This window comes from Megalopta genalis, chromosome 2 (genome assembly GCF_051020955.1).
Source record: "Megalopta genalis isolate 19385.01 chromosome 2, iyMegGena1_principal, whole genome shotgun sequence".
Classification (NCBI taxonomy): Eukaryota; Metazoa; Arthropoda; class Insecta; order Hymenoptera; family Halictidae; genus Megalopta; species Megalopta genalis.
The window spans coordinates 34,735,321-34,762,409 of record NC_135014.1 but is presented as its reverse complement, the minus strand read 5'-3'; the positions used below and the strand labels follow the sequence as shown (position 1 = coordinate 34,762,409).

Below are 27,089 nucleotides of genomic sequence, written 5' to 3'. Positions count from 1 at the left end.
CGATTTTTCTTCAGAGGAAAATTATTTTTTAGCGATATATTGCCACGTTGATTCTACAGCGCGCACATTTCTCCATTTATTTCGAACGTTGCGCTCGAAAATCACGTCGCATTCTTAAAACATTAAAGTGTCGGTATAATGAGTTTCGACAATTTATTTCCCGAGGAAAATTATTCTTTATCTATAATCTGTTACGCGCATCTTAAAGAAATTACGCTTCTCTATTAATTTCGAAAGTTGTGCTGAAAAATCGTCTTGTGTTCTTAAGAAAACGTGCAAACATTAAACAAAGAGTAACGCGAGCTCCGAAAATCTTGCTTCTAGAAAACGTGATTTTTTATCTATGAACAGTTATACACAGCTTAAAGAACGTACTTTGATCTGTATCCTCGGCGAGTTTCGACGAGAAATTAATAGAATTAACTGCACAGCAATTTTTCTAAAATTGTATCCGTCAGAAGAAGCATCGCTTTTTTTGGTACTCGTTCATTAAAGTGCTCCACGGTTTCGTAAATTCTGCGAGTTGGTGAAACTGTTGGGGCGTCTGTTCCAACGGTACCGCTGTCAGACGAAATTATACTTGTAAGTCGAGCCCTTCTCATTTAATTTATACGATACCTTAACAGAGAAAAAAAGACTAGCAATTTCGCGACACGGGGACAATGGTTCGCTGGGAAAGTAAATCGCTAAATGAATTTCGAATGGCAACAGCGTGCTGTCTCCCTAGATCAATTTCCCGGGGAAACAAGGGACGTCGCGGCGAGCTATTTTTCATGCAGCGGCAGTCGCCGCTGAGATTGTAGATAGCAACAGGGGAAACGTAAGTAGTACAAGTCACGGATAAATCGGGCGTCGGCCAAACTCCCGAGGCGGGGCTTCCATCTGGCCAATTTCCCGGTAACAGAGTTAATTACGTGTACCCAGAAAGTTTCGCCGTTCCCGGCGGCGTGCACCGTTAACGATCATTTTTCTTGATCGCCTGCTATCAACCGGCATCAGCTTCAAAAACAGAACGATTGCTCTCGGCGCTCTCCTCCTGACAGGAATTCCCTCGCCTTCCATAAAACTTGGCATCGCCGGTTCCCGTCGAGGCGCTCGATCCTCTTTATCGCTCGTTCGACGTCACTCGTATTTATTACGGACCTCTGCGCCCTCGCCGGACCGAACCCTCCCTTCGACCACCCTCGAGAAAATCGCGGCCATTTCTCAGCCGTTTCTGACCTACCCGCTCGCGTTTTTGCACGAGCTTCGCCGGTGGCTCGCACGCGAACGCTGACAAGCTGCTCGACACCCTCGGGGTCTGATCAGGTTACTTTTTACAGTCCTAATGGCGGATGAAAGGGTGGACAGCTGCGAAATAGCAGCCATGGCGGGGTGCTGGGAAACAGCAGGCTAACCGGGATACTAAATTTGGAATTAAAATTACGCCTTTCGATGATATTTTAAACGATTGTTCGGCCATTGGCTGACTTGTTATCGAGCTGTGATACTAGTAACAAATGTTACTAACCCTTCGATTTTGCGATCATAAATTCACGTATGCTATCATTGCAAAATGATGCGCGTTTTTCTTGCAATTTTAAGGGTGCAACGTCTGATATTATTAGCAGAGCGCGGATCTCCATGGAAAATAAAGCTGAGCGAGGCTTATTGTTCAGCGGCTGTATGCGATCCTTTTTCTGTAACATTAAAAAGTCCATTTGAAAGGACCGGTTAAAAATTTCGCTGGCTCCGAGCGCAACGCCGCGACCAAGTGCAGCTCGTGTCTTTTATTAGCACGGCCACGGGTTACGTATATCGGGTGGCCAGAATATACCGACACAATGAATCCCATATCAAAAGGTCCTTTCATTAAAGAAACTCGAAACCTCTTAAGACGCTCATTGTCGAGCCTCACTTGTGAACATCTTTCGCGGCGTCGGTATTCCTGCACTCGTTTCGAGCCAAGTATTCCTGCCGTGGTTTCTCAACCTATTTGCAACCGTCTTTCGAACGTTCGTTTATTCGGCGATTCCTTCGTCGAACGATCTCTGTCGCCGAAATTCCCGTAGAAGAAAAAAAAAGGCTGGTCCATCTCTTGTTCAAAATTGCTGTAATAAAATCATTCTTCAAAGTTCTATGTCTTCAATTTTCTGTAAAAAGAAAATATTCTTCGAAGCGTTTTGCTTCGTTGAAAAGAGTAAACTCGTCGAGTAATTACGAAAAATAGTTTCAACGGCCGCAACAGCAGTAAAACAATCGGCCTCTCAAATTGCTTTGGAAACGAAGATCGACCATTTTGTAATGTTCGACGGACATTTTTTGGGGGGCGAAGATGCTTCGCGGGGCGAAATCGAGCCGGTCGAATTACCGAAGAGTCGTGGAGAATTTTCAGCGGACCCGTCAGCGAAATTTATTCGGGCTGCTCTCCTTTACCACGCCACGGTTTCTATTTGATATTTGACGGTGCAAACTTTCCACGGAAGTCGCTAGATTACCTCGTCACCCCGGGGTTAGGATTGCGGCTGATGCAACCACCCTTGTTCCCGAAACTCCCGCGAAAAGTCACCTCGGCGCCGGATGAAGTTCTTGCATAAAAGGATATCAAGCCGAGAGTGTTTGTCGTCTTCGAAACAATGCCGCCCCCTTGGGGCGCGAGAATACTCCTCGGAGATTGTAGTGTTTAACCGAAAAAATCGAACGCGGAGGAGACGAAGCAGCCGCTGAGCTACACAAAATCCTGCTAAAGAAACTCGGGAATCGGGATCGCCGTCTACTGCAGCGACCTCGAGAACGCGGCATTGTTATTTAACATATTTATCGTCAACATTTAACACACTCTGTTTGCCAGTAGATTTGCCAGTAGACGAAAAGCAGGCTCGGTGTTTTTTCGGTGATTTATTGTCAACAATATCAGCCGCGGCTCGCGGAGTTGCGCATTCGCGCGTTCCAAGACAATTTATCGTAGCCATAACTCGTGCAAAGGTACTCTCGTGCACTTTTCTGGATACGCATTTTTCGAGAACGACGGAATTTTATTGACCGGTTTAGTAGAACGGCGTCTCGTCCGCGCGTTTTATGACGCGTAACAGTGTGCCGTGGACGTTCATGCGTTTAGAATGCGCCGTAAATGCGAATAAAATACGCGGGCCATGAAAGTGTAATGCACGCGTGTGCGCAAAGATATGACAACAGGTATCGAACAAACATGGCGCGCGATAAAAATATTGGAACACGCGATTGGCCGCGATAACACGATCTCTTTGCTATACTTGTTATTCCGGCAGTTTAAGATTCATTGAAAAACAGCAAGCTGAAACGGCAAGTTTCCGCGTGCACAAAATGTTTAAGTTCGCATTATATTTCCATTCGAACTCGCATTCGGATTCGCGTCCACGGTAATTACGATTCCGAGTCGTCGGCAAAACACCCCAAAACAATTACGATTACAAAACATCATCAGCTTCGGAACAATCGAACGCCAACTAAAGAATATCTCTATCGAGCATTGGCAAATATTAGCAGAATATTACGCGGACACTTGTGCGACGATTAAATGAGAGAATTTATTATAAAGCGAACGGAGAAACGAGTTTAGGTTAAGGACGCGCCGGAATACTTTCGAAACCGAAATGTATGAAATAAAGAATTATCTATCGTCGGCGGAATATTTCTCCGTCTCCGTTGAATAGATCGCTGCGAAGCCGCGGACATGCAGCGACTTAATTTCGTGTTTCATTCGAGCCAAGGAGCCTTTCATTTCCGAATCGAATAGAGTCCGCCAGGAACGAACGAACGAACGAACGAACGAACGAACTCGTCGAATTATCGCGAGAACAAGGCGAACCCTGGGAATCCGTCAAACGACGCGTCGCGTCGGTGCAGCGACGTATTTTCAGGGGACCCCGATAGGAACTGTATCATCTTGTCCTGGAACGGGGGCTGGTAACAAGGTGCTCGAAGCAATTTGGCAGCCGGTGGGAGAGGCGGGTATGCAAATCAGCCCCTTATTTCGTGATCGACTCGAGGGGCGTCGAGCGAGCAACGCCGAGCCGGTGTGTACTCGCTGCGATTTTAAATCGTTCCTCGGTTCGAGAGCACTGTCGGATACAGGTTGTCGAAATAAGACGACCACTTCCCGACAGGGCCAACGGGGGGGAACGGGAGGCGAACGAAGTAGGTGGCAAAGTAGGTTGCACCGAGAGACCGGGTTGGGGGTGGCGCGGGGTGAAAATCCAGCGGATTCAATGGCCGTACACCCCTCGATAGAAGTGGACGGTCTCATGTCAGTGGCCCCAGCTAGTGCACCGTCATCCTGGGCTCGCACCTTTCGTCCTAGTTTCTCCGTTCTTACCCCCGTTCCGGCCACCCTTTCCATCCCTTCCATCGCTACCCTTCCTCTTCCTCTCTCTCTCTCTCTCTCTCTCTCTCTCTCTCTCACCCTCTCACTCTCAATCTCCCTCTCAATCTTCCTCTCAATCTCTCCCAGTCTCTCTCGGTCTCCCTCTCTGTCTCTCTCGATCTCTCTCGATCTCTATCTCGCTCAGGCGACGATCCTTATCTCGTCCGCGGCGTTCCTCTTTCTTCTTTCATTACGCGCCTATGCATTCGGGTCTGTTCGAGCCTGACCATGCACGTCTGTTTCCACTCTGGAAACCAGTAAATGAGGCTGCGAGAGGAATCGTTCTCTATCTCGCCTCCGCTCCGTTCTCTGTCTCGCTCTGCTCCGTTCTCTCACTCTCCAAGCAGTCCGACGAGAAAGTTTTACGCGAGCCTGAGCAGCCTCCGCGGGCCGGAAAGTGGAAATTGATATTTCACTCCGGTGAAATCACCTCTCGGCCGGAACGCGGGTCGTTTACGGCTCGGGATCCTGCGAGGCTGGCTGGATAAATCCTCCGGAGCACTTGGCAGTAGGTCGTTCTCGGTTTATTTACGTATGTCGCGATAAATGCGTCCTTTTCTTAATCGCTGGCGTCCCAGGAATTTCGAGTAAGTCAAATTATATTGTTCGGGAATTTTATGGGGATTCACTTTATCTCGGGCTTTCCAGGGTGGCTTCGATACTCGCTGCGAAGACGGCGACTTTTAGGGAAGAAAATAATTTTAGATAGGTTCAGGAGGACTGTAAGAATTAATTCAGACCACGGAATATTCATATTTAATTTGAATTGGCAATTTAATTTATAAGATAATAAAATAAATTTAATTTGAAATCATTTTCGGAGATTAGAGGGTGGCTTTGATACTATTTAATATTTTTATTCAAATTCACTGCGAGCAAAATATTTATTTCCGCTATTGAAATTAAATAATTGTTGCTGAGTACTGTTAATTAACTTCTCTTTGGGATTTATAATTTCCTGGTGTTTAAGCATCAAATATACAAAATAATATTAGTATTAGTATTGGTATTATAAGAAGATACTTGGATGAATTTTCAAATTTAAGTATTATTTCTATCCGAGACAAATAAATGCAACCCTAATCTACACAAATGAATGTATTATAGTACAGCATCTTCGTCAATTCACAAGCAAATTATCAATTTTATAAATTGAATTCTTCGAACATGCTCATGAAAATGAATTCTCTAAATATCGTGATTACCAAAATGAATTCTTTAAATGTCATAATTGCCAGCATGAATTATTCAAATGTCGTGATTATGAAAGTAAGCAATTCCAAATAACTTTTTCCCAGAGTCCCTGGAAAGTGGACGAAACAAGTGTCGGTCCCTTCTGGAAGTACTCCGAGGGTTTTACCACCTTGTCCCGGTGCTCGATAAATAGCTCAGACGTTTCTAGTCGGAAACACTAATGCCAGCTTTCCTTGGCTCGGCCACAAATCCAGTGAGGGCTTCAGGGACCGGAAGTGAAACTGCAAGCCGCGGTGAATCGCTGGCTCTTTTCTTTCTCGCACACCGTTTCCACCCCGTTCCCAGACATTCAGAAATTCGCGCGTCCTTGCTCCACTTCTAGCGCGACGGAGCCTCGCCGGTTTGTAAACCTTCGAGGGATCCTGCCGCGGGATTAACGAGTAAGGTTACCCCGGTCTTGTTTGCCCTTTTAATTCTAGGACAAATTCTGGGGAAATTCCGTGCGAGAACTCCCGGCGAAGATTTTAATTGCTTCTCGTGGGCATTGCCGACGGTCTCGCGAGGAACATTTCATGGTCGTTTCAAAGCCGTTTCGATTTTGATTTCGTACTACCGTGGAAATCATTACATGGGAACATTGCGAATTTAATTGGATGGAACGCGACCGGTAAATTCGAGCCGAAGAGATCTCCGCGTTACCGTTACGATGCATGTAAAATGTAAAGACATTACCGAAAAATTTATCTCCGTGTAATCTAACTCGAACGAGCAGGTTTAATTAAATATCTCCTTCGGCGCGCTTAATGTCTGATCTTACAGAGCCTTGGATTAGTGCCGCGTGCAGTGTTTGGCCATACCAAAAGCTATTCTACCGACCGCATTCGCAAATATCGCCCGGCCTGATTAATGGTTGACCCATACCACTTGCCATTTAATGTACACGCGCAGAGACACATTGTATTCAATTAATATTATACACCCATCGGAAAGCTTAATCGTAAACACACGCTTTTAGTATAATTGCCTATTATTCGGTCGTTATTATTGCACACACTTATTTAGGTTAATCACAATTAATTACGTTCTCTATCGAATCTAATAACATCAGTTTTATTTCTTACGCAGTCCAGTTCCGTACACGCCTAATCCACTTGCCCGGAAACGCTGTGATATTATGGCACAATGGGCCACAAACATTTGCCCGTGTGTATACGGTCACGGGTCACACGTCGCCAGGCTGTGTACGGTCACGCGTCTGCACGACGTCGCAATTATTCTACTTGATTGGGGGGTAGTTAATCAAGCCGCCTCGAACCGATTCGTTGACCTCCGCCGGCAAGCAGCGCGGGCATAAGTAATAACGAGAGCGTTTGCTTTCTGTCTCGCGTTTCTGTTCCTTGAGGATCGTTGCAGTCGGAGTTATGAGCAAGCCCAGTGCACCGTAACAATTCGTAAACCGCGGACAGAGCTGTCCTGCTTGCCGACCTGAATACGGAGACGGGCGTTCAACGCGTCTGTGCAACAGAGTCACGTTCCACTTGCCTAATGACGCGTAATTTCGTTATACTAGTCTGGCCGTGCACATTCGTCTCCACCAAGCCCGACCCGGACGGGTTAACTTCCACTTCTTTGCCCGTGAAACTACCCCGGCTGCATTTCGACGGCTTCGATCCAATCAAGTAGACGATTCATTCTGGTAAGGGGTTAGGCCGTTCATTTCGTGTCTCTTCTATTCCCGACGAATCTAATCTATCTCCGACCGTGGCTTCGATGAGGACTGACTCTTTGAGCCCCGGCAGCAGAGGCATCGTCTTAAACCCTTCGGTCGCCGCGGCGACTTCATAGGTCCTTGCAATGCAAACCCCAAAGTCAAAGGTCTGGCGCCGACACTCGATACGCGATGGGCGCCGCGCCCTTCGCAAAACGTGCTCTTCGTCCTCGTCTGTTAATCTCGGGACAATTCTACTGATTGGAACTTCCGTTGATCTTGCTGGAAACAGAGATCGATGGCACCGGCCCGAATTGTATCGATGATTTTTGCACGTTCGATCGCGTGCAGGTTTATTCTACTTGTCGAGAGAGAATCCGTATCGTTTCGTCACCTATGAGATTTAAACGCGATCAAATTTCTACGATACGGACAATTAAAGTCAGATCTTATCTAACAATTTCATTTAACCGTCCGATTTACACGCGCGACGACTCCGCTCGTCGAAATCCGCTTGCGTTATCACTTCACGGAGCCTGAACTCCGCCGAATCGCCGTCGTATCAGCGATCAAACTTCCGGCAATCCGATTCGACCGTCCGATCACGCACAGGCAGATTCTATTTCTCGAAACGGCGTGCCAACGTGCACCTCGGCATTTGCTGAAATTGGGCGAGCTCTAATCCGAATTTTAACGCCGGCGGAAGTTCCAAGACTGTCCTTAGACGTCCGATTGCATACGGGGACATTCTACTTAACGAAATTCTCAACTGTCTGCCGTCCACACAATTTAAACGTAAGCAAAGCTCGGCGCCATAGACGCTCGAAGTTCTAACTACTTTCTCCGGTTGTCTGATCAGAGACAAGACGGCTGTACTTAACGAAATTCCCAACTAGCACGGCATCCACTTGTTCTAAGAGCAACAGAATCTCAATTCTGCGCACAATCAAACTTGTAACAGAACCGTCGCTGTCTGACGGCGTGCAGTGTTATTCCACTTAACTAAAATCGCAACACTTTCGCCAACCGTGCGACTTAAACCGCTTCTGCGCGGCTGCTGAGTTTTGTAAACTTCCTTGAGATGTTCGAACATATTACACGATAATTCCACTTGAGAAAATGATTCAAAATGATTCCTCTTGTCGAATGATTCGGCGAGGTCGCAACATTTTTCGAACTTCCTCCCCGCGCGACGTGTAATTACATTTCGAACTAATTTCGAAATAATCCTGCGAGGTAGCAAAATTTTAACAATATTCTTCAGTCGTCTGACCATGCGCGTGATAATTCTACTTGGCAAAAATCTCAACTATTTGGCCTCGCATAGAATTTAAGCTCGCCCTCGAGTAACCCGACGAGGTAGAAAAATTCTATGAACTATTTGAAGCCGCCTGACCATGCGCGTAATAATTCTACTGGACCAAACTCTCCACTGTTTCGCCGTGCTTAGAATTTAAGCCCGTCCAATTAATCCGACGAGGTATAAAACTTCTGCGAACTATCCCGAGTCGTCTGACCGCGCGCATAATAATTCTACTTGACAAAATTCTCAACTTTTTTTTCTCATGCCTGGAATTTATAGCAAGTAATCCGACGAGATTGGACAATTTTGCGAACTTTCTCGAGACGTCCAATCATACTTCGAACCCGTCGAAAATAATCCCACGAGCCGTTAAAATTTTAACAACGCTCTTTCGCCGCCTGATCGCGCGATGGACAGTTCTACTTTAGAGAATTAGTATCGAGCGACGATACCGCGAACAATCGAATCTCGCACACTGGTTTCCGATTCGCCGATCGCATGCAGGACGACGCCGCTGCAGAAAATCCCCATCTACTTTATCATTCACGGAGTTTAACCCGGCCGTGCCGCGGTTCTATCAATGATCGAACTTCCAACGGCGCTCCTCGGCTATCTGATGGCAAACTGAACAATTCTACTCCGCGAAATTCGTATCCGTTTAACGACTCTCAGAATTTGAACCGGGTCCGAAGTTCCCGGTCACGGTCCCCCCTCCTCCTCCCCTTTAAATCGACGACCGTGGCGTAAGCCGAAGAGGCAAAACACAATTTCCCGTCGCCTAAACTCCCTGCCGAGGATTTTAAAGCCTAACGACGCCCACGCTCGCTGCCACGCCGGTCACAATTTCCTCGTTCCGCGTTACGTGTCTGTAGCGAGCTCGGTTTCGCCGCGCCCACGCCAAGTATTCTACCTAATTGCGCTATTGTCGATAACAGCGAGGCGCTTCCTCCCCCCTGTGCCCCGCCGCTCGCTTTCTATGATTGCATTCCCGTTCCCATTAAAAAGGATGACGTGTGCGGTCGGCTACATTGTCGGCGCAACTCCGCTGCACAATGGGATGCACAAAGGTAGGCAACATTTCCGGTTTACTTTCTGTCATAATTACAGAATGAAAAATCCGAATTTTTTTTCGAGCCACGCGAGAACGCAACGAGTTGCTTCACGGTCGAGCGTTGCTCCAAGCCAGAATGTTGCAGAACGGCGGGATTGTTTGTTCGGCCGGAAATGAAAATGATTTCTGTAACATCGATGCTGCGCGAAATTGTCTACTACATTGTTTCTGCAGCATCCGATCGCTGAAAAATTCCGCTTGTTTCAACGACCGTAAGATATGTCTTCTGCAATGTAGCAAATGCGTTTTCAAAGGTTCCAATCGTGCACAGGAATTGGCTGAGAGTTTATCGACGACGCGGGTGAAAGCACCTGTTGTCATTTAAAAATTATCTGTAAATATTTCACATTTCTGTGCTACATTGTGTGCTACGTTGTGCGCAACATTGTAGAATACTTTGTACATATCTCGCCCTTATATTCACACACGACTTTCCGCACTCTGCCTTGATACCTTAAGAAAATTAAATCACGTGATTCGATTTTTGTAACTCGCTTAATCATGCTCTCAACGAACGAATGGCATCGCCTCGGGAAAGAATGCGAGCCGCAGGATTAACATCAGATTTACGGAGCACAAAAAAGCAGCTGTTTAATATTAGTTTATAAAAGTAACGATAAGACATTTATTCTGATTTTTAACGAGCGTTAACATTTGCCGTAAGTAACAGATAAATTGCATAAATAACTCATAAATTAAAAAATTAGTGACCCGTCATTTTGACGGGTTCCGTAAATCTAGTGTTAAAGCTGCCGCTTTCAGCGCCACCCTCGCGCCGAATCCACCTCGGCGTTCACCGGCGAAGAATTTTCATTTCCGCCGTCCGAAAAACAACGCCGTTCGCTTTTTCCCGGGAAAATGATTTCGGGATCCTCGAACCCATTGTTCCGAGAGATCGTTGTTCCCTGTTTGCCGGCGCTAATGCCACTTCAAGCTTCGGCGAGCAAATGTTTGTCCGGCGTGCGCGCCGCGAGCCCCGCCTAACGACTGGATTCTACGCCGTTGCTTGACTTTCGCTTGATTCCTGGCCCGCGAAATATCTTCCGGTACTCCGTGGTAACCCGTGTTTGTCTCCTGTATGAGTTTTCGTGTTGACACTAACTCCTGGCCGCTGTTAGCCGGCTCCGCGGGCCGCGCTTGTGTATCAAAAACTGTCCACAAACTGCTGCCGCAACATCCGGCGGTGCGTTGTTGCCTTCGCGTGACTCGTCGGGCTTAAATATTTGCGTTTCCTCGAATTTGAACGCGTTATTTTTGAGCCGCGGATCGTTCTGTGGGAGATCCGCAGTGGTTACAAGCAACCAGATCGGCGTCGGATCAATTTTTTAGGCTTTCTTGAGGTGAGCGACGTCGCTTGTTAACACGATGCCGAATATCAACCCCGAAAATTTCTACAATATCAAAGGCATTTGATTACGGCTTGGATGAAATAGATTTTTGAAATAGTAAATAGGCTGTAAATATTTTAATTTTCTTATATAATACAGAATTTTTGGCGAATAAACTTTTTTTGAAATAGTAGCTACGTATGGATGTCAAATATAGTTATAAGTTATAGTTATAAATAGTTAAATATATTTGAAATGCTATTTCCATATGTAACTATTATTTCAGAAAAGATTTATTTGCCAAATCCCGTATCACGCGAGAAGATTATAATATTTACAGCATATTTACTGTCTCAAAAATCTATTTTTCAGCCCTGCTTTTAATTAATGAAACCGATAAAAGAAACCTCAATATTTGTCATAGCAACTGTTCAACTCTTCTGCATTCTAAAAATCCTAGTTAATTACGTTTCGTTGAATATATTCCGATAAAAATGAAATCTCAAAACTCGATTAAAAAAATTAGCGTCGCCCATATGTGACCGACGCGGCCCTCGACGCGTTAAAACTCTCGTCCCGCTCGCTTTTTCTCGAATTTTCAAGTTCTCGAAGGATCGATTAACGAGAGAGAAGCAGTGCGAACAGAAGCGCAGGAAGTTATAATTGAGAAGCGTCCGTCACGTAATTCGCCATGTATTTTCGTTTCGCTTCGAATAAAGTAGCTGCTTCAGAAACGCGAAGCTTAATTAGAAGATGCTTTTCTACGAAACGCGTTTGCCGGATTTGACCTATAAAGAACGTAATTTACAATTTAACATCGCGGGGCCTGCCTAAATGTTGGGAATTAAGCGGGGCGCGCCATTGCGCCGGCAAATTATTTGCAAATTCGTCGGGATCCGATCTGCTCCCGAAGCACCGACTCGTGTAAACTTCACTTTGATTTTCTCAGAAGCGGCGGACAGGTGTCACCGCGAGTTTCATTCATTCTGCCAACGACAGGCTAAAATCCAATCCCTTCAACAACGTTCCTTAAAATCGGATGCGGGTTCAAACCACTGAATCGCGTGATCGATGTAAAAACGGTTTGAAAGTGTGTTGAACGCTAAAGTATCGAACTTGCTTGTATATTTTTGTGAGACGAAAATGGTTGAAACACTACTGTCTTCGCGGAGGCTCAGTTTTTCAAAACGTTTCTCAAGATTGCACACAAATGAAAATGTCGTCCGTGTTATTCGTGTACAACACAGTAATTTTTCCCTAATTCGCGCTCACAGATTGCGCACAAAAATGGACAATTTGGGAAGAGGAGATACGATTATTCGAGCCTTGCGTCTCGTTTCCATAGTTATTGACAATCGGTAATTATGAGAACGAGCCGCAAGGCTCGAATAATCGCATCTTCTCTTCCTAAATCCATTTATGTGCGCAATCTGAGCGCGAATTAGGGAGAAATTACTGTAACACCGATTCACACGATGGGGTTAAAGTGACCTGAAAATCTGTTAAACGCCAAAGCTTGGCTCCTGTTCGGCCTGTCCAGGGTTAAAACGGTTTGGAAAATCTAGTAAACCCGAAAGTTTAGCCAATTCGCTTGGACCGAAAGGGGATGAACCGCTGTCGACGTCGTGAGAGCCGCGTTTTTCCATCTACGAATGGGGATATCGCTTTAAATATGGTGTCCGCCGTCCCAGTTTCCCAATAATCGCTCCAGCGACCGAAAATGTAGTTCAAACGCCCCTGTACCACCCCCGTCGCCGAGCCAACCGCCCCATTGAGCGAGCGTGTCGTCTCGATTTTACATTCCGCGTCCCGCATCGACGTGTCCGGTGTACCGAAACTCGCCGAAATCATCGGCAGATATCCAAAACAATTAAGACACAGGGGTGGACGGGGTCGGCGCGGGGGAGGAGGGCCGGGCCGCGAGCAGGGGCGAGGGTCGTACAGATCGAGATAGGTCGCGTCCCCGGCTACGGGTTCCGGTATCGGCGGCGAACACGTCGATATCGATCGTCGACGATGAACTCCGGATTAACGGCGACGCTAATTCCAGTTCGAGATCGACGAACGCGGGGGTGGATCGCGTTCGCCGGCCAGCTAAGACCTGCTGGAGGAGTCGGCGGGCTTTAAAGTCAGCCGCAGCTGCGCCAGGTCGACCGATAACACGGAACTCGGCCACTGGGTCAACGACAGATGAAGCCCGGTGCGCCTGCACCCAGGGACACACCTTTTCGTGGGAATGAACTACTTTCAACCCCCTCGCGCTTTCCCTCCGCCGGCACCGGGATCGCTTCTTCTCGCTCCGGAGGAATTTTGCGACAAGCCAATTTTTGTGCGGCCGTTTCCGACTTGCTTCAAGGCCGCGTCGTTACAAGCGTTTAGCAACTTTCATCCCTTAACGCCTCGGCTAGACCGCTGATCGCGTGTACCGTCGCTTTAGAATTTTCTAATCGTTCTTGCTTCGGAGGAATTTTGCAACGAATCTATTTTTAAAGGACTCTTTACGACCTGCTTTGAGTCAGCACAGTTTTAATTTGAGGTATTTTGTAATTTCATCCCTTGTCAGATTTGCTAAACTTGTGATCATGTTTCCTTTTGCTCGAGAACTTCGTAATAATTTCGCTGCTGTTATGACAATATTTAGTTTAAAAGGCATGCAAGAACAGATTATGATTGGCAGTGAAGGAAACGGTATGAAGATGAAGTTATCATAAAAAAAGAGAGTATTGAAATATTATAATCAATAACCAGCTGAACGGGGTTGAGGTAGCAAATCGTTAATAATTCTCGCATTGCTGGAATTTTACGCCGAACCAACTTTTGCAGGCAACGTTTGAAGCCAATTTCGCTTTCCCTTAACATCGCGGCTGAACCTCTGATTAAGTTTCCTTTTGCCCGAGAATTTAATGGAACGTAGATTCTGTGTTCTTGCGAGGCCACCAAAGCAACACACAGTCTGTTGTAAGAAGAAAATTTCCTATTGCTACGGTAAACCTCTCTCAGGATTGAGTGACACATCTGCTCTCCTCGGGAACGAATTACTTCTTTCATCCCTCATTACCTCCTCGGAGCTGAACTCTTTATTTCTTTTCCCCCCTTCTTCCCGGGGAATCTTCGTAACAAGGCATCTCGTATTATTGCACGGTGCAAGGGGCGGTTCTTGCGGCCGCAATTAAGCCCGATAAACCTGTAAACATTGATGGATAACCATTCTTACCGTAGAAACGAACCCTCCGCATCCTTCATCCCCTTTCAGCTTTCTTCCTTTTCCTTTTCCATCAGTTTCTTGCGCGGGCACCGAAAGATTTTCTTACTTAACAAATTACTTTCCTGCTCGGCGATAAGAATCGGACGTCCATTCCTCTGGAACAAAAATCCTGAACCGTCAGTTCGCGAAACAAAATCATTCATTCGAGTTAGAATCGTCGGATGGATGTAACGAGGGCTGTTTGTATAGGATCTGCGGAACAGAACAGAACAATTTCGTGGACAAATTGCCCCGGAAGCTTTCCGATTCGCTCTTTCCTAAGCCCCAATTACGCCTAAAGCCGGCATCCGCGTTACTCGAATTATTTCCAAAAGGATGGATCCTGCTTACCCTAAACATCAAGCGAATCGAACAGCGCCGCGCCTCTTCCACGGACTTTTCGCTGCTCGCGAACTGTCGCGACGGCTTTCCTGAAAATGATATCCGACCGATGTCTCGGCTGACACTGACTAGTAGACGAAATCACGTTAATTGCAGACGAACGAGGCAAACAGAAGCTGATCAAACTGGCGCCGTTCAAGTTCCCGTTCTCGAAGATGTCGAAGTCGCGCAGCAGCGACGAGAAGGACCGCGAGAAGGAGAAGGAGAAGGAGCCCGACAGCGAGACGGAGAAGGACAAGGAGAACGAGAAGGAGGGCGAGGACGAGGCGGAGAACGAGCGGGAGTTGGCGAAAGACAACCACAAAGACAGGAACGACGCGGAGGACAACGCCAAGGGGGAGAACGTTCAACTATCCGTGAACCAATTGCAATTGGCCACCGAGCCGGAATCCAATTTAAAGTCACCAGTGTTTGATTCGAACAGCCTGATGGTGAGGAATGAGCCGGCCATTCCGAGCTCGCCGCCCCCCTCGTACGAGCACGTTATCGAACAGGTGAGGATCTGGGTTATCGTCACGGAATAAAGAATTATCCTTTTCCACCGGCCGGGCTACAATAACAAGCGGGGTCCCGCTCGCTTTGATCACCTGCCTCGAAACGAGCAATCTCGTTCGTAATCCCTCCTTCTCTCTCTCTCTCTCTCTCTCTCTCTCTCTCTTTTTCTATCTGTAGTTCAATGAAATGTTGTTCTCGCGGACAGGTGAAAATTAGTCGATTTTTAACGTTGCCAGCTGGCTCCAGGCTCGAATCACCGCGTAGCAATGTTTATTTTTGTGGAAAAGTTTCCTGATCCGTTGAAAGATCGTGTTCGAAGCGTAATGGGCGTGTCAGATCGACTGTGGGCGGTGCCAGTGGGCGTGGCCGTACGTGGTGGGGCACGACCTTGAGCGGAGAATCTACTATGCAACAGATATACGCTCAAATTAACGATTGAGAAAAAAATGCTACGCTGGTTGTTAGTGCGAGAGAACACTTCGGATTGAGATGAATGCACGTTCTACTGCTGAGAACAATTTACAGAAGTTCGAAAACAATTTTTGCTTAACGCCAGAGCAGCTGAGTAGATCCAAGTGAAAATTTTATGAGCGCGATGTATCATGGTTCAGGAAGTAATGCACTTTGCGCCGGGTAGGTGGTTTAGAACATAATTGACGATGCAAAATGGTGTAGGCGGGCTAGAGATCGAGCAACTTTAATTGACCTGTAGCGAACTAACTCGGGTGCGCGCGAGATAAGACTGTTCGGGAACCCGTGTCACGTCCTGTTACGATTTTAGACGCGATTGGAGCACGCCGCCGAGGCGCAGAAGCACGAGACCGACAAAAACAACGTCGCCGAGCTCGCCGAGGAAGACAACAAGACGAAAGGGCCGATCCTCCACAAATCGAGCAAGGAGTTCTACAGGGCAATGGCCAAACAGTGGGGCATCACTTGCAAGATGAGCGACCATTGCAGGTGCTTAGATTGCCAGGTACGTCCATATTTTCCTCTAAAAAGTGTTCACGAATGATCCACCAATTGGGTTTCATTCTACAATGCTTTGTAAAAATACTCGCATTTTTAATCATTGTTACGCAAGACAAGAGACGAAGAAAAAATTGATTCCAACGACTAACTGACCCTTTCGTTAATATTAGCCGTAAACTCAAAAATATTGTTACAATAGGAAAACATTTTCGACAAATTAATCTCGGTAGCTAGACAATATTTCTTCATTGGCATAAATAGATCGCGGATCTTTGTGCAAAATAAAAGTGTGTTAAGTCAATTCCAGGGAACAGAAATGACGTAAAAATTAATTTTCTTTTATAACAGCTTTAATAATTTCGAAATAATTGTTACGATAGCGAAACATTTTCGACAAAATAATCTCGGTAGCTATAAAATATTTCTTTATTATCATAAACAAATTGCAGATCTTTAAATAAAATAAAAATGTTGCAAGTCAATTCTGCGGAACAGAAACGAAGTAAAAATTGAATTTTCCGTTTCGCTAATTCGAATAATTCGGTAATGATGTAACGATCTTCTTAAATTTGTCTATCATTCTTCAAAGTTTCGCGTGGTAATTTTGTTCGCGGTTTTAAATATAAGATCCGCGGTCGAATAACAACAAATCAAAAAAGATTTCATTCCCTGGACCGTGCATAAAACGATCGCCAGAATGTAACTTTAGCGACAAGCGCGTACCGAGAGACTCCTAGTTGTTGTAAAAGTAATTGGCTCTAATTGGAACGTAATGGCGGTCCTCGAGGCGGCAGATTAGTTAAGAAACGCATTGTGAAACGAACGTTGCAGAGTCGTTACTTCGACTGCGAGTACGACAAGAACGAGAACCAGAAGACTGACGGCGGCCTCGGCGCCGGGACGCCGATGTTCATCTCGGAGGTGATGCAAGGCTCGGCCTGCATCCTGTTTTAAGAGGCCGGTAACGGGCTTCTTAGGATAATTGGAGGATGGCTTTCGCGGCTGGTGCCGGTGCTTCCGCAAGGACGGGACGTTCACGTGATCGCGCACAAACCAGGCCGACTGTTTCACCGAAAATTGGACCGCAGTCGAGGAATCGCAGAACCCCAGGACACCTCTCTACCATAGTCCTGATTAACAAACGGAACGGAACGGAACGGAACGGCCAGCTGGATTTTCCTTTAACGACCGTCGAGTCCTTCGTGGTCGTTTTATTGTTCGGAGAACGTCGTACGGGGCTTCGTGAGCTTCTCTTTGGGCGATCGTCGCCGATTCGAAACGAACTTCTCCAACGGTTCGCGAATCGTCCGATGCTTACAATTGTTCGCTAAATGTTTGGAACACGCGAGACACTCGAATAAACTGCTCTGCACATTTTGGTCCTGTTCGTATACTTCTGAACGGCGCGAAGATGTGCGGCGGCATCGATCATAAGATCTTTCTTTGTGTATCTCTTGAGTGTCGAAGAAAATTATTATTATTATTATCATTGGATAGACTGCTAGTTGTATAGTATAATTCTAAATAATATATTAGATGTTATATTATTTTTCTACACATTATTACAGGAACAATGGTACGCGCATTGTGTTGGTAGACTGCGGATCTTCGCGGAAAATACAAATTTTCGAGGCAGAGTCATCGAAACTCGAGTCAAATAGGAGAAGCGTTTCTTTTGACGATCGTTCTAATAAATTGAGAAGAATGTAGGACACGTCCTTAGAATTTTCCAAGGTCTTCGAAGTTCGTTATTCTCTCCGATTTATAATTATCGCGAATGCGTGAGATCCGCGGTCTTAATTACTACCGTTGCAAATCGTCGGTTTATGAAGCATTACGTTGACACGAGTTCCGGTTGATGTTTCTCCGTCGATCCTCGTAGCGGAGGCCAACGGATCTCTAATATTGAAACGGTGAAAATAACGTTCCGTAATAAAGATCGTTGAAACGAGGAATCGATGGAGACCCAAAGCAAAGGATCACGAAAAACCAATGTAAACGGAACGGAGATTAACAGAAGCGTGTTGCGAGTCTCTGTTTTCCAGCGACCGAACAGCTGACTGTAGCCGCTTGTACAACAGTCGGACCGATGGTGTTTACGGAGATTGACCATACACGGTGGCTCGTTAACGAACATTATCAATAACCGTAAGCGCCGACGCGGCGGATGCTGTTAGTCGGAGGATGATTTTCAACTTGTCAATTCGCGGTACAACACGTGTTTGCATGCTCGCGTTTGCGATGATTGGCAGACCCCGAGGAACGACTTCTGATAGCTCGCGCCAGACCAAAACTTGTTCAAACGGTATCCGGGACATCGCGCGCGGATGCTCGCGTTGTCATCCCCGGTGAAAAAAAAAACAAAAGTCCGACCAATACCGAACCAGGACTGCGTTAGCGTGCAGTCGACACTGTCAAACAGAACCACGTTTTATTCGTAGACGATAATAGTTGACCCGGGAAGCTCGAAGTAAATTAGTTTGTCGTAATTTCAACGAGTCGGTTCCAACGTTTGATTTTCAGACTCGATAGACCCAGCGTAACGAATTAGGGCAGAACTGCCATGAACGGGACAACGTTGTTCAGGACAAGATAGCAGAAAGATTAAACGACCTATCCTAATCATAGTTTGAAACAATCGAAAGATCGGTTCTTTTACTATATGAACGCGTAGCAGCAATAAGTTTCACCTACGTTTCACTTGTTTCGTTTTTCATTTTTTTTTCAAGAGTACATCTTGACTTATTCGTTGGTTATCTTCGGAAACATAGCTAATATGTTTCAAATTTTCTTTATCGTTTATTGCTATCGATAGCGTTTATCGTTTATTTATTTTATGATTTATCCGCGTCCCATCCGTAAAAATTCTCTGTGTCCCATTCATAAATTTGGTAACAAATCAAAACTTTAACATGTTTAATTACTGCGATAAAAAAAGATTATCCAATGCTGTATATCGACATTCTTGAAGAAATGCCTCTGATCGAATGCAATAAATAAAAACTCGGTCGGGAGCAACAATGCTTCGTACAACGTTACGAGAGAAAATACACTACTTTTAAGCACACGACATGTTAATCGTCTGCCATAATTACGTGTTAACTGATATCGGATTCAAATCACGTGTGATTACGCACAATACAGTCACAAAAACAAGTATAATTTTATTATAAAAAGATCCGTAATTTTTGAGATAATAACAATGTCCCACAATATCTGTCCCATTCATGGTAGCTCCGCGCAGTTTCAGAGTTCTCACGGTTTGTTGACAAGGTCCCCGTTTGCCGACACGTTGATTTCAATTTCAAGTAGACTGTCCCATAGAAGAACGTCGGAAAAACGGGTCTTCGAGCCCGTCGACGGATCGAAGACCGCGTTACGCGAACCCTTGATCGAGCGCGTCGATTGCCAGCCTTCGTTTCGACCAGGGAAAAAGGAAGACTAGCGTAAATGTTAGCGGTGTTGTAAAACAGTGTATAAATAATCGGCATATTCGTCTCGAAATTTCGCTGCTCTAGCAAATCACCGTTTCCCGGCCGGCTCGATCGATTCCCATCGAACTCTCCTGCCTCGAGGAATGAAAAACAACTTCGCCTAGCAGCTCTTGCAACTTAGGGAAAAGTTGCCCGATAACCAGTTCATACCGTTACGAATGGTAACGTGCTTTACAAACTGTGCTCGAGATTAATTCGAAACATTCTTTCGCCGTGCAATAGGATTGAATCGTGCGTTTCGACGGTGGCTCATCGACAACAACGAAACGGCCTATTTCGAGCGTTCTTTCGATTAATCTCCGACTGTCGCACGGAAGTGACGAACGCAAAGGGTCGTGTCGCTGATGTTCGACAGAACGCGATAAACGTCTGCAAGCGTCGTTTAATGGAATACCGTGAAATTGTTTTAGATTGCGTAACGTTTTTGAGTACGACGGGAGACATTTTTAGACGAGACTTTGCACGAGAGATTCGATTCGACTATGAAATCTTGATTGCTCAATTTTACTCAGCACCTTTTCTTAACTACAAGCAACAAGTATTGGGTTGGCAACTAAGTAATTGCCGATTTGTTCAATGAAATAAAAAATTTTTTTTTACTTGGAATGAAGTTTAATATGTAATGTATTTTCCATTTTGTTCGATGACCTTTTGCCAGCTCTCTGACAACTTGAAAGTTCCACGCTCGTAGAAAGTCTGATCCTTTTCGGCCAAAAACTGAGTTAAGTGAGATTTTACAGCGTCATCGTCATTAAAAGTTTTACCACGAAGGGAGTTGTCCAGGCACCGAAATAAGTGGTAATCCGATGGCGCGAGATCAGGGCTATATGGTGGGTGTAACATCAATTCCCAACCAATATCCATCAATTTTTGCCGAGTGGACATTGTCCTGCTGGAAAATGACACCTTTACGATTGACCAATTCTGATCGCTTTTCCTTGACCGCTGCATTCAATTTGTCCAGTCGCTAACATTCACGGATAATATAAAATAACATAATAATAATAATAATAATAATAATTTTATAATATATAACATTTACGGATATCATAATAAAGGGAATGATAGACATCTATAACTGAAATCGGCAATTACTTTTAGTTGCCAACCCAATATTTAGAATGTCTAGACAGCGACACCGTGAAATATTAACCGGTCAAGATCTCCTCCTTTTGTAAAGATCGAACGTTTCTTCGAGAAGAGAACGAGTTATCTCAACAGAATTTATTTGTAGCAAACAATCGAACGATAACGAATTCATTTATTTGTGATCGAAAGTTTAGCGGAGACTCGACTCGAACCACAAATTCTCCAGTGCTCAATTTTGTGCAGACATCGACGCGTTGCCGATCGCAACGCGAGCGAAAGTATAATATCGTAGCCGATTGGAAAGTACTTAGCACGATCGCGTTCCTCGTGGCGGAAAATCACGATCGATCGAGCGCGGCCCCTATGATTTTCTCCGTGCGGCCGAAGCACGTAGGTAGATCTGTGTAATTAACGATTGTAAACTACTGATTTCCGGCGGAAACGCGGTCCGAGGAAATCGAAACTCGAAACACATGAAAGTATTATAGATCGAGCGTCGAGTACGCGTACTCAGCCGCCCACGCGTTCAGCGAGACCGCGGCGTGCTTATCTGCAACTATGCTCGTTTACGAGACGGCCGTAAATATTCGACTTCCGGAATCACTGAACGATCACACCAATCGACACAGTTCCCTTTCTGTCGCGGCCAATTGATCACGATCGCGCGCTTCGTTTACCCTTTCCAGACCTGGCGGACGATTATATTTATCCGTCTGGCGATCGTGTACGATTGTTTATGCTCCTTTCGATTTCATTTTTCTCTCTACCGCAACGACGACATTGTCTTAACAACATGAGACGTCGGATTCGACCGCAAATTTCACGCGATAATATTTGCAAAAGGCAAGTAAGATTTATTTGGGAAGATTTATTTAGGAAGATTTATTTAGCATGATTTATTTAGGAAGATTTATTTAGCATGATTTATTTAGCAAGATTTATTTAGGAAGATTTATTTGGCAAAATTTATTTAGGAAGATTTATTTAGTATGATTTATTTAACAAGATTTATTTAGGAAGATCTATTTTGCAAGATTTATTTGGGAAGATTTACTTAGCAAGATTTATTTAGGAAGATTTATTTAGCAAGATTTATTCAGGTCAAAATAAAGATATTATTAATCATGATAAGTACGTGTATTCGTATTTTATTAATCTGCCATAACATTTATTGAGCAAGACTTATTTACCATGATTTATTTAGGAAAAATTATTTAGCATGATTTATTTAGCAAGATTTATTTAGGAAGATTTATTTTCCAAGATTTATTTAGGAACATTTATTTAGCAAGATTTATTTATGAAGATTTATTTAGAAAGATTTATTTAGCAAGTTTTATTTAGCAAGATTTATTTAGAAAGATTTATTTAGGAAGATTTATTTACGTAGATTTATTTACGAAGATTTATTTTGGGAAGATTTATTTAGCTCAAAATAAAAATATTATTGATCTTGATCAGTACGTGTATTCATATTTTATTAATGTGCCATAACATTTATTTAGCCAGATTTATTTAGCAAGATTTACTTAGCAAGATTTATTTACGAAGATTTATTTAGGAAGATTTATTTAGGGAGATTTATTTCGGTCAAAATAAAAACATTATAAATCTTGCTTATCAGACGTGTTCGCATTTAATTAATTTGCTACAAGATTTATTCAGCAAAATTTATTTACGTCAAAATGAACGTTGTTAATCTTGTTTACTACACGTGTTTGTATTCTACTGATTTGCGATAAAATATCGCTCTAACCTCAAATCTTTTTACACTAAAATGTTGTCCAGGAAAGAATCAGGTGCTGGTAGACGAACGTAAAAGAATGAGAAGAACGAGCAAGAAAATGCTAAGATACATTGTTGAACGGATGATTTGTCTCGAGAGGGTGAAACAAGCAGGCCCGGTGAAAATTTGACGAAATCGAACCTTCTGTACACTACCGGTCCTAAATAATTGCTTCTAATTTCGTCGAGTCTAAACGAAATTCCTGCTTGAAGGAGGAAGAGGCGGTCCCCTGAACAAACGTAAAACGCGCCCGAAGCGAGCATGATAAAACTTCGTTCCCTGAAAGTCCCCGAATTCGCTCGGTCGTTGCGACGACGAGCGGATCAGCGACCGAGGCGTTAGATAGAAAAAGGAAAACACGAGTCAAATTCTCGACGCGATTCGATCGTCCGTGACCGAGGCGGCTCGGATTGGTGCGACGATGCACGAGAACCCGACGAACGCTAAACCGAGGAGTGCGCATTACACGTGCGAATTTTGACGATTGAAACATTCTCGTATTTATTTTGCGGCAAAAGATATGTTTATTTAGAAACGCGTGGTGTGATTTCAACGCGAAGATCGTGTTATCGCGCGGATCCAGAAATTCGTGGACTTTTGTTAAAGATTTTTCTTGGTTCGGAGGATGCAGACGACGATTGATTTTTTTTGGCGCACCGATCCGAGCCATCTCGGAGCTCGGACGTCGATCGTCTAAATGCGAAACATAATACAGTACCTGCCTATACTTGTCTTTTCAAGATACTGTTCTTTTGTACCTCGCGCCGAAGGAAGAAAGAGTCACGAACAATATACTATACCGCGTGCGTATAAAATAGTCAAACCTGTGAACGACCCTCGACGCTCCCCACCACCATTGCCAAATGACAGTTTTTTTCTATCGGTGAGACGAGCATCCGTTTTTTACGACTCCGGGATTCTTTCCTAGCTGCGCGACGAGATGCCCTTATTTATCATCGCAACGAGGCACGATTTTTTAATCGAGCCTTCTGAACTACGTGACACGATCGCGTTGAACAAAAGCGCGTCGAACGATCCGATCGATGCAATGTGAAGTGTCTGTGTCAATGTGAGGATGCAATGTCATGTCTGCGTGAAGGCACTGATTGACAGATCGATCGACTCTGGACCCAATAAAAATTGATCTGAAAGAATTTTGTTCGTTGCAACTTGTGAGACGATCGAACCCATCGCTCGAAGACATTTCAACACCGGGACTCGGACATTTGTTCGGACCTAGAAGATTACTATTCTTTCCGATTTTTTTATTCTCGTTTGGCATGTGGAATTTAACACTTATTAATGCCATTATTATTGAATTGTCGAAAGTGTATTAGATACGAAGAGTTTTAATAATGTTAAAATTGTTTCAAAATTACGGTATAGCAAGTTTTCTTGGTGCTTCGGAGTCGCCACTCAAAGGGATAAGAAGTATAGAAATGAGCATAAAGGACATTAGAATCGCAGGACAACTGTCTGATCGTGAGGAAGTGTTCTAATTATGAAAATGTTTCTACAATCTTGTTTCCACGAGGTCCAAAGAGTCGACGAATTTAATGCAAAATAATTGTCAGTCGATCCAGGGGAAGATCATATTGGGCACACCAGGAACATCTCGTCGCGCTGCCATACACCATAATTTCACCACGGTCATAATAGCCATTTCAACGTTTACAATACATGGTGCACGCGTTTCATTTACGATTAACGAAGTCCTTGGAAGCTTGCGTATGCGTGTGCGTGGAGAGAGATGCAATTAGAATCTAGAGAGAGGAATAGAGAGAACGAGAACGAGCGAAAGTGAGAGAGAAAGAGAGAGAAATATTGCGTGCGTAGTTAGAGAAAGAGAGAAGAAAAAAGATAAGAGGTATGTATAGTATTTTTTTGGGCCACGGGTTTTTCATTAACGTCGTCGTCGGGCTTGAACGAGCGACATTTTAAATTCTCACGTTCCCGTCGATCTAACGGCGTACAAAGGTGGTGACAAAGACGTAACAAAGGCGTAACATTCGTTTATCGACGATTACAATAATTTCTCCCTAATTCGCGCTCAGATTGCGCACAAAAATGGACAATCTGGGAAGAGGAGATACGATTATTCGAACCTTGCGTCTCGTTTTTATAGTTGCTGACAATCGGTAACTATAAAAACGAGCCGCGATCGTATCTCCTCTTCCCAAATTGTCCCTTTATGTGCGCGATCTGAGCGCGAATTAGGGAGAAATTACTGTAAATCGGCGCGAACGTTCGATGTCCGAATAATCGCTGGATAGGAATTGTTCAACGAATCGCGACGGCGTATGAACGAATGGATCTCTCGCCGTTACAAATACCAATTTGCACCGAGAGAATTCGCAATTCGATCGCGCCGCACGGTTTCACCATAAATGACACTCTAATCGCTCCGATCTGGCGTCCGAAGGAGAACAAAAGTCGAAACGATCGAACGTACGCGATCGCGTTCGATCCCGACGACAGAATTAATCAAGGATCCGGCTGTATTTTAAAAACTTCTGAAGCAACCATAGCCTTTAAAACGACATTAAGATTTAACACCAGCCGAGATAAACATGGATGGTAGAACGAACAAACAAAAAAATAAGACGGTTGAAGAACACGTGGGAGAACGTGAACGTACACCGAGAAGGGATGAATAAGAAAAAAAACAAAAAAACGAAAAAAAAAAAAGAAGAAGAAAACAAAAATAATAACACATTGCTGTCTTTTTCTCTGTTGTAAAATGTCAATTCCTTCGTGAGTAGACACGATCATGTGAGCGGAGAACTAATTTGAATCTGAACGTACGATTTAGCGCGCGTAAGCCGCGATCTCAGAGCCTAGACGTCACACTGTCTAGATCATTCGATTAAGATTTTTCTATTCGACGGTCCGGCTCGATCCGGCACCACCGATATTTACCGTTTCGTTTCCGAGAAAAAGAAAAGCAGAAAAGGAAAAAAAAGGCATAATAAAAACAACGTGTTTTCGTCGGCTTTCTCTGTTGTTCGGTGGATCGGCGACGTGCACCGTCTTTATAATTTGGCACGTTCGCCAGATTGTACGCATGTGTGTGTGTCGTAAAAACACATTTATTCTGCGTGCATGTTCCGCGCGCGCTCGTATAGAGGTCGAACGACCGTTCGGCGAACGTCGTTCCATAGGAAACATGTTGACTGTAAAACTCGATGTATTCTGATAAGTCCGCACCAAATAAAAACAGGCCTAAAGGACTAAGGGATCTGTTACTGTGTCGTCGGCCATTTTCCTGTTGCTCCACTCCTTTCATTCAATTTTCTTTAACAACAGAATGGCGACCGTGTCAAGGTTATTTTAAAATAAAATGTCTGTACAATAGACTCATCTATATTTCTGATTTCAGAAAGACTTCGTATACTAAGCTTCTCATTTTCGATAAATTGTCGATATTTAAATTGTTTTTTATTCTATATTTTACATTTCAAATTGTTATAAACCGTAGTCGTACAACAATGACCGTCGACTTGATTTAATCGTGGAGCTAAAAAAATATTGATATACTACGGAAATGATCAGAGCAATGTTCTACATTCATATTACATCAGGGAAGCCTGTTTATTGTTGCAAATATAGAACAAATTGAATATTTATATATTTATATAACATAGTCGTAGAACAATAACCGTCGACTCGATTTAATCGTGGTGCTAAAAAAATATTGATAGATCAAAGCAATTTACTACATTCATATTACGTCACGGAAGCCTGTTTATTGTTGCAAATATAGAGAAAATTGAATATTCATTACAGCTATAAATGATTCTATATTTCTTTATATTCTAATTCTTCTAATTCTTTATATTGTTCATATTCTTCTATTAAAAAATCTCCAAATTCAGAGGTAAATAAATATTTTGACTCTGCCGTATCTAAGTCGTACAATAAAATTTATTTATTATTGTAAATATATTGTAAGAATCATTTGTTCTTTAAAATATGAAAATAGCGCCACTACGTCTAGTGGCGAAACTCTCAAACTATTCGACGAAATGATCGACAACTGATCAGCATCTGAAAACACTAGATGGCGCTGACATGCTAAAACCGAATAAGACAGATGGCGCGAATGGTGCAATTCCAAAGATTATCTATCGTCTGTGTGCACTCATTTACAAGTTTGAGCGTTCTGCCACTACGTGTACTGGCGCTATTTTTATATTTTAAAGTCAAATGACAAATGATTTCTACCGGATTGACGTTGTAACTTATGGGAAAAGCGATAAGAATCATCTGTTCTCTATATTTGCAATAATAAATGAATCTTTTTCGTATGACATCGATGCAGGAGAGTCTCCCGAACATTTCTGTTCCCTTAGAATATTTTTTTCACCCCCAAATTGGCATACATTTCACTTTCCATTGTCTTGATTTTGAAAATGATAATTATCGTAACATTAATCAATTTTAACAATTAAATATGCTACGATATGAATTATCGTAAACGAAAATCCTTCATAAGTACAATATTTTTCAATTGAAAATCATCTGGGAACATGTTTATTTATGGGCCTCATTTATTTCGTTTAGAATCAGTCATTCTACAATT

At 43.9% G+C, this 27,089-nt stretch overlaps 1 protein-coding gene across 1 annotated transcript in view; it reads left to right on the top strand.

The window, feature by feature from the left end:
- The window catches only part of LOC117225474 (uncharacterized), a 31,112-nt gene extending 5,375 nt beyond the window's left edge, over positions 1-25,737 (top strand). The window contains exons 2-4 of the mRNA XM_033479055.2: positions 14,768-15,165; positions 15,948-16,142; positions 16,970-25,737. Of these exons, the coding sequence (XP_033334946.1) occupies positions 14,827-15,165; positions 15,948-16,142; positions 16,970-17,092 (657 nt within the window). The 5' untranslated portion in view covers positions 14,768-14,826 and the 3' untranslated portion in view covers positions 17,093-25,737. The remainder of the gene's footprint in view (positions 1-14,767; positions 15,166-15,947; positions 16,143-16,969) is intronic.
- The last annotated feature ends 1,352 nt before the right edge of the window (positions 25,738-27,089 follow it).